The 11,904-nt window shown below is 36.3% G+C and overlaps 1 protein-coding gene across 1 annotated transcript; it reads right to left on the bottom strand.

Annotated features, from left to right (window-relative positions):
• Nucleotides 1-9,165: 9,165 nt before the first annotated feature.
• Nucleotides 9,166-10,479, bottom strand: LOC142352170 (NADH dehydrogenase [ubiquinone] 1 alpha subcomplex subunit 10, mitochondrial-like). Its single transcript, XM_075404575.1, has one exon. It carries the CDS (start codon nt 10,453-10,455, stop codon nt 9,226-9,228), a length of 1,230 nt encoding a protein of 409 aa, XP_075260690.1. The 5' UTR covers nt 10,456-10,479; the 3' UTR covers nt 9,166-9,225.
• Between the last annotated feature and the right edge of the window lie 1,425 nt (nt 10,480-11,904).

Here is an 11,904-nt window from a genome sequence, read left to right as displayed (position 1 = left end):
GATTTTCTTCAGTCAGGACAGCGTAGAACAAACATGAAGCTAACCAGATCCGAGAATCGGTGATCAGAAATGACGTTAAAACACTCACGTGCACATTTTGAAATACAGTGCCAGAAAGTCAGCAGAGCCAGAAGTTAAAACGCCAGAAGTTGCAACTTCTACCCAAGGGGTTACTGCCCCACTGCTCGGATCACTGAACTCCGTTACGGTTCCGACAGCGTCGCACGCTCCGCCGTATTGCGCACGTCCTCCGGATCGCTCGTTCGCCCGCTTGTAAAATTAGTACCCATTCTCCCAGCATCTTTTTCTGGGCCGGAGGATGTTAGTAACTAAATAGATGTAAGCGAGAAATATATCATCCAATCAGAATCGAGCATTTAAATTACGTATAGAATTGCGTCTAATATACACAAAAAGTTCCGGAAAAGTTGGTATAACCCAATTTTAAGTATATAATACCATGTTATGTTTCGAATAAGGCGGTTTTCGGCTTAATATTTTTAGGTCCTTTAGTCGATTGTTGATCGATTATGAACCGATTCTGACGTCAATAACATCAGAGAAAAAACCAGTAAAAGAGCATCAAAAAAACCTTGCCGTCTAAACTCTCACTTGTTGCTATGTACGTTACAATCTTAATACGTAACAATGCTAATACGTTACTTGAATTGAAGATACGAAAGAGTGTTGCTTTATTTACACCTTTAATAAGCTTTATCAGATACACTTAAACTTGATTGCAAAACACTTTAAAAATCTCGTTTAAAAAGCTTTTTTTTTAAAAAAAAATTGGACTCTGTATAAAAAACTGGCAGTCCAGAATCTGAAACTGCAATCTCGTCTGATTATTTAAAATTTGGGATCCTGCCCATTATAGCTCCTCGAAATTATAGCCCCCAATTATGGTATGTTTGCGTTATATGACCACTAAGCTGGGAGGGGCTACAAATGGAATTACACCCCCAGAAAACAATCGAAATTAGCGCAGAATGTTATTTCACTACGCTACACAAATAAATCATCAATTTTGTGCTCGACCCATTAGGTAAGATTAGTGAATACCCCCTCCCCCTCTATCACCTTCAATAATCTGGCCTTCAACAGTTGTGCACTCGCCTTCAATGAAGTCGAGTGTACGACTGTGTTTGCTCTTTAGTTCTATTTAAAACATATTGTAGCAAAATAATAATGAAATTTGTTGTTCGCAGAGAAATCATGCAGTATGGAAAAGAAGCTCTGAAGGAAGAAGAACTCGCCATGTTCAAAGAAGACTTCGAATTATGTGATCGAGACAAGAGCGGTTAGTTATTTTAATACCTGTCAGGAAGAATATGGTTTTTAAAAAGAAGCTCATTAAGAATTAAGATAAGAAGCTCATTACTTTCATTTAGTGGTTTTTTGAACAACATGTTATTCTTTGAAAGTTTTCTGTCTGTTCCTCATTTGGTAGACCATTAAGTCAAAAATGCAGATGAGCGGGGTTGACACATTGTGCGAACATGAAGTTTATTCGCAGCAACCATTTCGAAAATGTTTTGAAACACTAAAGAACAACCAGTTCATGTCCCATAAATAATCTCATATATAATTTCTTCGCAAAAAATGTGAGATTTTTAAAATTCTTATTTTTTAGGTTTAATAAATTAATTTATTAACTATTGACTAATTTGATTAAAATAGATTAATTTCAATAAACTCTTTTTTTTCGCTGTATTTGTAACAAAAATTTGCAATGAAACCGCGACTCGAGGGCAATTTGGGTCTTTTCCATTATAGCCCCATATAACGTATAGCCCCACGCTTACTGGTCATCTAACATATAGCCCCCATCATGGCAATTATACCATTATTGAGTGCTATAACTTCGTGGGGGGGGGCAATAATGGGAAAGACCCGGCAATTTCTTTAAATTTATGCTTTCTGTTTGCTCAGGTACGATCAACATAAAAGAATTTGCAGAGTTCATCCTCCGAATGGAAAACATGTTCTTCGCCGTAGAATTCCAGACAGTCGAGGATGGATGTCAAAACTGAAGATGAGAGAATATTGAGTGAAAAACAAACTGGTGGCGAAAAATTAACAAACCTATTTTTTTTAAATAAAATCACATTTACTCTTTCGTGATAGTTAAGATCTTTTATCCCCCCCAATCCCCCGCCTTAGTGGGCATATAAATTTTATGCCCCTCAGTCACAGGTGCTGTTTTATACGTAGTAATGTATTATATAGCAACACAAATTGCAGCTTGGGGGGGGGGCATAAAAACACGGTCCGCCGAAACAGAATAGATTTGATGATGATTGTTATACATTAATGGTTTGATTTAATAATATTTGCTCAGAGCGCTTTAACAATTGTGCAAATTTGAAAATGACTTGAGTTTTCACATGACTTGAGTTCAATTATGATTTTTTTGTTCTGACTGAGCGTGACATCAGTTTTATCAAACTCACTCAATAAACTTTCTGCGATTTTCTTCAGTCAGGACAGCGTAGAACAAACATGAAGCTAACCAGATCCGAGAATCGGTGATCAGAAATGACGTTAAAACACTCACGTGCACATTTTAAAATGCAGTGCCAGAAAGTCAGCAGAGCCAGAAGTTAAAACGCCAGAAGTTGCAACTTAGCCAGAAGTTGAATTCCGTTGACTTTCGTCATTTTGAAACGTGCGCGTTTCGTGTTTTAAGTAATGGTTGAGTGACTCTACTTGAAGTCACTGAGAACTTCTGGCGTTTATCGAGAACCGCTAAGCAGTTCGAGATATTCAGTCAGAATTTCAAATTCACTTCTGGAGAGTCACTTAACCATGCTTAAAACACGAAACGCGCACGTTTTAAAATGTCAACTTCTTGCTAAGTAGCAACTTCTGGCATTTTAACTTCTGGCACTGCAGACTTTCGGCATTTTAAAATGTGCACGTGAGTGTTGTAAGCATGGTTAACTGACTTTGCAGAAGTCACTTCGAAATTCTGACTTAATATCTCGTACAGCTTCGCGGTTCTCGATAAACGCCAGAAGTTCTCAATGACTTCAAGCAGAGTCACTCAACCAGTACTTATGCACCCCCAGGTAGAGCAGGTGCCATTACATAGTAAATCCTTGTGTTAAAATGACACGTTCATCTGGGGGTTGCAAATAATAAGCACCCAATAAATGGTGGGGGGGGGGGGGGGGGGGGAGGCACAAACGAAAAAGAAAGATCCGGGACCTATTCTGTCCACCTATCATAGTGACTCTGATGAAGAGCCAGAATTCGTCGAGAATCGCGTAAAAATTGTAGTTCTCAGTTAAAATTTGGAAGTGATTTTTTGCAAAATCATCTTACATTGCTTGAATTACTCACTTAGCATGTTCCAAAATCTGTTACTTTGAATATAAAAAAACCGGAACTGTAGAAATCTAGCATTATAAAATTTGCACCTAAGTGTTCTAAGTGTTTATTTTTTCTGTCAATGAAACACGAAATTCTTCGATTAGTTATTGATTTTTTTTTTAAAAATAAAAATTACAATCGAAAAACATAAGTGCTGAATAGAACTCCAGATGCTCTGCATGTCATAAGGCCAACAACACAAAAATCTAGAGGTAGCTAGGAAGTAATTGACAATTGTAGCAAGATAGAGAAAGAAACATTTTTGAACAAAAGCAGAGGATAGTAATCATAAAAACAAATTCAAAACCAAAGCTTTTTCGAAAATTTTTTAAATCATTTTTCTGTTTGATTGGACTAGATTCTAAATGGATTGAACGACAGGATTTCAGTTCCTCAGTAGAAAAAAAATAAGTGAACGAAAAAAAGTACGTGCTGCTCCCTTCCTCTTTTTACTATACAGTTCTGTGCTATTTGTTTAAATATCCCAAGATTGTGAACTCTACAGGTACAGTTTCTGATCATAGTACTGGCTGCTTCTTTATTTTACCAAAACATCAGACAGTTCCAACAGTTTTTGACAGCTTTTAATTTGTTTTCTCTCAACGCCGTTTGTTATTCTCTTTGTTCACATAATTTAGGATTATTAAGATGCGTTTAATTCTTATTTAGAGTTCCTTTTGTCTCCAAAAACAAATTTTACAGCTTTTTGGAAAACCCAGCTTCTCATTCAAATAATAAGTTGTTTCCAATTTAAGCTGTCCGCCACATCTTTCTGATGGCAATCTTTCTTGTCACGAATTTTAATAAGGGGTTTGAAATTGGTCAGATTGTCTATTCATTACCTTATCTTTTTTCCTAAATAGTTCTTTGATTCCAAATATCAAGTTTAACTTCTTTCCATAAAGTTTTTGATCTCTGAGAACTAAGAGTTCCAAAACTTACTTTAATTTAAAAAGCCATATTCTGTTAGAAATTTTCTTTAAATGCAACCACGTATTTGGTTTTGCCAAAAATTATTTGATCAAATGAGACAGAAGGAAGAGTACACTAAAGCCTATCCTAGTGAAAATTTTTCCTTTTGCTCATCAATTGGATTCTTCTTGATTTGTATAAAATGTTTTTGTAGAAAAAAATTGTTTTCAAGAAAGAATTGTTATACCAAAAAGTTCAAAATATTATGGCTAAAAGATTGACAATTTGAGACAAAAACTCAAAGCAATGCTTCCCTATTTTTTGGATCGCAAACCTGAAAATTCAGCAGATGGATAGGTTCCTTATCGGCCTTGAGTGCAACAGAAGTTTTGCAGGAGTTAAGTATAGGATGGTGCTCACCACCATAGGTTCAACTTTCACAGAGAGTTTTTTTTCTGTTGCTTCATTTAATCACCGCACATCGCTACAACTCTATACGATTCATTCTATACAATAAATCTTTTTCCATATCTCTTCTTCCAAATCATCGTTACTTTTTTCAAATTCAAAGTTCGACTGTATCGGTACCTTATCATTTTGATGGTCAACCACAAAAATAATCCGGCCTGTGATGATAATTTGCTCTTTATCATTTTGTGTAGATTTTTCTTGAACTCGCGCTAGCTTGATGAGCCGAAATGCACGAGTAATGATTACTTATCCCATCTATCATTGAGTGGCAAGCTCAACGGACCCCTCCCCATTGGACTATCCGAAATAAAAAATTGGCATCTTTTCAACAATTGCCCCCTTTTGCGAAAGGGGGGCTATTCTTGAATAAATTTAAGCGAGCGATTTATTAACCAATCAGAGACGACTAATAACTTTCCGTGTATGCTCATACTGTGCTAAAATGTATAGAATAAAATGCACCATGCTAGGGCAAATAGCCGAATTGGAATACACAGCGAAGAGAATTTCCGACTGGCGGGTCGGTTGGCGCGCTTCACCGCGATAACCGACCCGCGATTTCCGGATTACATCCCACAGCGCATGAGAGGCATGGCCGTGAACAGCGGTCCGCAATTGCGTTTAAACTGATATTCGGCTATCTAAACTGTAGGCCAACTAAAATTGTGGTAAAGTATAGCAAAAGGGCTGGCGATTCTCTAGTAGGTACTAGGGGGGGGGGGGGGGGTGTGGCAATTGTTGATAAGATCCAAAAAATGTTTTGAATTTGAGCGAGCAACCCAATGTAGATTTGTGCATAAGATAAGCTTGATAAGAGGCTCTATTTGTAAAGAGATGCTGGTTCGAATCCAGTACTGCCCCATTTTCACAGCAGTTCGGCTTCCTTTGACTTCCCCAGCTGAGCATAATCCAAATTACTTTGCATTCCCAATGTTTCAAAGTCTACATACAGTTTCCAAAGCCAATCATGGTGCAGGTTCAGCGGGTTTAGCCATGGGGTTTGATTTCCTATCTATAATAAAGTGTCACTTATTACCCATTTAACTACTTTTCCTAACAGAAGTTTTTCCTTTTGTGTTTCACTTTTTCCTAACAGAAGTGTTTTGCTTCTTTGTGGTGACATAGAAAAAAATCCTGGAGCCTTTGATGCTTCAAAACTTTCTACTTTGGAGGATGCTATATTTGGCGCTCAAAATGACATTAAATTTCTACTTTTCAACGCTCGCAGCATACAAAATAAGTATCAAGATATATCAAACTTCCTTCAGCAGCTGGAGTCGGAAACTATTGTTATAGTAACTGAAACTTGGATGAGCGAAGAACAAAGCTTGAATATAAACCTCAGCGCTGAGCACAATTTTTCGCATAAATATTGGTCACATCAAACAGGAGCAACAGGGTGGGGGTGTAGGAATATGGATTCCTAAGAACATAAATTTTAAACGCAGAAGAGAATTTGAGTTAGCTGATCCGAAATTTTTTGAAACGTTGTGGCTGGAACTAGGCAACCCATTACCGGAAAAATGTCTCATTAACATCTCCTATTGTCCACATCAAAGCCTGGGTGACTTCTTTTTAGACGAATTAAGTGCAGAGGTTTCTAATGCGTTCTCAGCTACAGATAAAATTCTTATTTGATTATAACATTGATATGTTGAGTGTAAATGGGATAATGAGCCTTCAGAATTTTGCGGCGGGACTAGGATTACAGTTATCTAACATTAATATTCCTACACGCATAAGCAACAATAAAGAAAGTTTGACAGATCACTATTTTTCGACTAATCAGCAAATCACTAGTTGGAAAGTCGGCTTACCTCCCTTCAATATTGATCATAATGTAATTTTTTTTCAAATAGAAGAAAAACAAAATTATTTTATTAAACGGGATACAAAAAATTTGTCGATGAAAAATTCAATAGACATCTGGCTCTTGCAGATTGGAGAACAGTTTATCAACAAAGAAACAGCGATGAAATGTTTGCAGAGTTTAACAGAATTTTTTTTGACAATACTCGAGAAAAACGCACCAAAAGAGAAGAAATTAGTTTCTAATATAAAAAAAGACTACTTCAGAAAAACCTTGGGTGACAAAAGAAATTCAACATTTAGTTGCCGAGAGACCTGGTTACTTCAATGACTACAAATTGACACAAAGTGCTGAATAATTTAATTTATGTCATTTAAAAAGTATCGCAACCTTGTAAATCGAAAGTTAAAAGAAGCACAAAATCAATTTTCAGAGGATTTTTTTTAAGAAAATTGAAACCTCAAAAGAGAAATGGAAATTCATTAAAATATCGGAAAGAAAAACAACAGTCCAAACATCACTGAAATTGATGAGAATGGTAGAAAAACGAAAGACAAAAATCAATATGTAACGCTTTTAACATAGTTTTCAGCGAAATGGGCATCTACAGAGGGCAGATTGTTCCATTGAACGTCGAAAAAATAGAGCGAAAATTTCAAGAGTTAATCTTTAGACCTTTTACTTGGAGGGAAATCTATAAAGTTTTTGACAATCTAGACAACAAAAAAGCACCAGGGCCGGGATACATCAATGCTTGGGCATTGAAATCCGGAAAATATGCTTTTGGGACACATCTTCAGATTATATTCAACGATTGTATTCAAGAGAAAGTTTTTCCAACAATTCCTAAGGATGCGCACATCACACTAATTTTAAAGAAAGGAGATGTTTCCGTGTTAACTAATTATTGTCCAATGTCTGGTACACCAATTTTGCAAAAGTTTTTGAAAGGCTTTTACTTAATCATTTACTTAATATCTTGAAAAATTTGCGCTCTTGAACAAAAAACAATTCGGTTTCCAATCTCGAAAGTCGTCTACTGATGCTGTTTTTTATTTTATTGAAAAAAAATGGGAAATATGGAAGATAACAACGGCACAGGTGCTGTGTTCTTAGATCTTGCAAAAGCTTTCAATTCAATTTCACATGAGATCTTTCTCAAGAAAGCTGAAAATTTCAACCTCTCAATCAACAATTTTACTTCTCAAATCTTTTCTCGAAAATCGGACAGAATGCGTAAAACTGGATATTGACTTATCAGATAAAATAACTATTAATCATGGTGTTCCACAAGGAACTGTGTGAGGACCTCTTATTTTTCTGTTATATGTCAACGAATTTTCTGAAAAGCTGGAAGGTGAAAATGATGTTTTTCAATTTGCGGATGACACTAGTATTATATGCAAATTTGAACGTAATGAAAATATTCCCCAAAAAATTGAAAAAATATTAGAACAGACAAAAACCTGACAGAGAATCAACTCACTTTAAATGCCGATAAAACAGATGTTATTCTTTACAAATCATAATGATTCGGATCCAGAGTTTCCTTTTAAAGGCGAAGTCATCAAACCAGCTCATGCATGTCGTTATCTGGGAGTACAAATTGATTCAAACCTAACCTTTGAAAATCACCATAACTCAGTTTTAAGCAAAATGGCTAATGCAAATCGTTCTTTTTATCTTGTAAGAAATCAAATACCTTTGAAAGTAAGAATTGATGATTTCAAGTCAGTTGTACTCTCATCTTTCTTTCAGTGGAGTATTCCTTCAAACTCTTATAGTGAAAAACATAAGCCGCATAAACAGGCAAATTAACTGGGGAAAAAAGTGTTATTTTCGTCAAAAATTTGACCACTCCATTGATCTTCTCATTAAGGATCGTATCCTGCCAGCCGAATTGTTTATCTCAAAAGATAGCCTAATGAAGCTACAAACAGACGTAAGACAATGGGAAACATCCGAAAATTTTAAAATGTTTTCTAGTCGCCATAACGCTATACAGAACAAGAGAACAAATCAAATTATTATGCAAAAGAAAACGAAGTGGAGTAACAAATCCTTAATCTTGAAAAGCGTTCAAAAATGGAACAAATTGCCTTCTTCAATAAGAACTTTTAACAGTAAAACTTGCTTTAAAAATGATTTAACCGAGTTTTTGCTCGATCAACACGAAAAAGTACCCGTTAATAGACAAATAGGAGCCTTCAAATCCTATTTTTACCTATGAAAACGAACAGCCACAATTTGAAGATTATTATATTAATAACAATGCTGATTAATTTATTTAACATTTTAGAGCATGTAGATATACAACCTTAGGGTTATAGTCTGAGTATTTTACATGTTTCAAAAAAAACTTACACATACGTAGGGGCCTAAAATATATTCTTAAGGAAAAAATTCCTGCGATGTGAAATGTTCACCTTCTAATTGTTTCTTGTGTTGTTCAATTTTGATTTATCAAGTTTCACAACAAAGGAAAACCGCTCATTGAATTCGTTCTGCTTTTTGACTCATTCTTTAATGACTTTGGGACACAATCCACGCGCCTGGTGTTTCCCACTAACTGTCTGCTTGTACTCAGTTTAAAACACTTAGATTGTAAAATTAATTCTACTTCGACGAATCTCCAATTTATTCTAGTTCGCATAGTCTTAGCCCGGTAACGATGGACGCAAAAATGTTCTTCGGAACCATTTCTTGTCGTTTTGGATCAACTCCAACTCATCCGTATGTTGGATTATGTACTCTGGTGTGAAGGCCAGTTCGGGTTGAATAGTTCCTAATTGAAGCCATTCAAACTCTATGGCCTCTTTCTCTTGGTATTTCAGTCTTAATATGAACAGATCGTCATCTGTATATTTCTCCCAGAAAGAGACGCCTGTGAAATCCAGCAACTCAAAATCGTCCAGAACCTGTTCGGACGTTCCGGGTTTATTCCAGTCGTATTGTACAGTTACCGTGTTAAACTTTTTATTAAGTTGAGGTAAATGAATTTTGTTAAACTTGTCTACACTTTCCACATATTTCTTGTCAACTTTTTTCTCATACGCGTTCCCATGTTCTTGAAGTCTTTTGTATGTCTCCTCGGGCGATACGTCTAGATAGATAAGCAGGTGCGGAGGCATTAGCTTTTCGAACAGAAATCGTTCACGAGCAGCAAGCCACGAGTGGAACCTAGGTGTTATGTAATCCATTTCTAGCAAAGCGTCTTTGTAAGCCCAGCTGTTGAAGCAACTTTTCTCCATTATAACGCCCTGACCCGTACCCAAAAGGTGAAGTAGATTGTTTATATATTGACGATAACTGCAAGTAAAGATCCAATACAATAATCTTGCCGAGTGTCCGCAGGCTGACTTAGGGTCTTCATAGAACTTCTGTTTGCTAGTGTACATGTTCCATTTCCAGTCAGGTTTGACCTCCCCATCGAACATAACTTCTTGTCCCCACGTTTCGGGTACTTTTGGGAAATATCGCATACCCAGACCCTCTGCCAGCTCCTTTGCTAATTTTGTTTTTCCTGAAAATTTCGGACCATCGATGATAATTAATTTCGAGTTCTGATCAAATCGGTTATAAGAATTTTCTCCTCCAAACATTTGATGCCAGAATCGCAAGGTTCCACAGCCTGGCCGCCATTTATGCAACCCGTCAGCATACAGTGGTATGTTATTTGGGTACATGACAGTTGAATTTTGGAACAATTTACGAAAACCGGTCAGTTCGTAAGGATAATTAGCCGTAACATAGTCGTCAATTTTTGTTCTTCCAATCCCGTCGGGTATGACATTTTTGGAAGTGCTAGGGGCAACAGAACAAAACCTGGCAAATTGGGCGGAAATTCCAGTCAACTGGCTTTTATGACGGAGTTTCGACACCAGCATTTGTGCACTGAAATTTAAATCTAATATTTATAATCAAATTCTCAGTAGCAATTTAAGAGTTTTGCACTTGGCGGGACAAATGCACTTGGCGAATTGTTTGCAAATGTGACCACTGCAATAACTGGAAAAAAACTAGACTAAACTAAAACTACCTTTGGACTGAACTCATGTGGGTCTAACAAACCCTTGGATTTATTTATGTTTAAATCCTAAAGCCTTTACTACTACTACTACTACTACTACTACTACTACTACTACTACTACAGTTAGGTCAAATACAACGTCGTTAAAGCACTTTTCGAAACCGATGAGGTAGTGTAAAGATGGATATAAAAATTGCTCAATTTAATTTGCAATTAATTTGTACAAAATCACTACAATACTGATGAAGAATGATATAGCAAAATCGTCAATTAAATTTTTCTTGATTTAACTCTTAATTTCAAACTAAATTTAAACTTTTATTTGGAATTCTAATTTACAAAACCGTGGCTTAAGGGACCCTTCAATCATCCAATGCCTTTCTAAATAGAATCGTCTGCCAAATGGTACGCCAAGAATGTACGTGAGACACCAATGGATAGAGGGGCTAAAAAAGCTAATTATTTTTTGAAAGATCAAAAACTACTAGCTGTACCTTTTGATAAAGGTTGCGGTTTTTGTGTTATGAAACAGACAACATACTCGGATAAGCTAAATGAAATCCTGAGCTCCAGTCAGTTTGAGCCTCGTAATGGAGAAAGTGATGATCTAACAATAAGAACGGAAAAACTGATAAATAGCAGTTTGCATCAATTAATGAAACGGAGAGATAAGTGAAAAGCTTTATCACAGGCTCAGGACAACTGGATCGCAACCAGCCAGGCTTTGTAGACTTGCTAAGGTACATAAAATTGGTACGCCGCTTCGGCCTGTTCTGTCAATACCCGGTAGCAGTTAAGAGAACCTCAATAAATTTCTCTCTCCCTTTTTCGAGAAGTTACCAGGTGCAAATATTGAGATTAACTCGTCACAGCAAAACCATCCCAAAACGAAAATCTTAAAAAAGTTAAAAGTCTTAACAATAGGGAGCCTAAACCTAGGATTTTTTTGTTCAATAGAGGAAATATCACGCAAAATTTTGCAAGTAGACTGAAAAAATTGTTTGATATTCAAATCATTTTCACAACAAGAATGCTAAGAACTTGCCCACCTTGAAATCACCTTTTGATAAGAATCTGAAATCCCATGTGGTATATAGAGTTACATGTAATGGATGCAGTTCCATCTATGTTGGCCAAACCAGCAGACATGTTACAACTAGAATTTCAGAGCATCAAAAGAAGGATTCCCCTATTGAACAACACGTTGTTGAATGTTTGAATGTTGTGGTACAAGGCATAACGTAAAATAGATTCTTGATGCATGTCGCAGGGTTGAAAAACTAATGACGATAGAAGCGTACTACAT

Source organism: Convolutriloba macropyga, chromosome 13 (genome assembly GCF_964194025.1).
Source record: "Convolutriloba macropyga chromosome 13, txConMacr16.3, whole genome shotgun sequence".
In the NCBI taxonomy this organism is placed as follows: domain Eukaryota; kingdom Metazoa; phylum Xenacoelomorpha; order Acoela; family Convolutidae; genus Convolutriloba; species Convolutriloba macropyga.
Note: the sequence above shows the minus strand (reverse complement) of the source record. Positions and strands in the feature narration are given on the sequence as shown.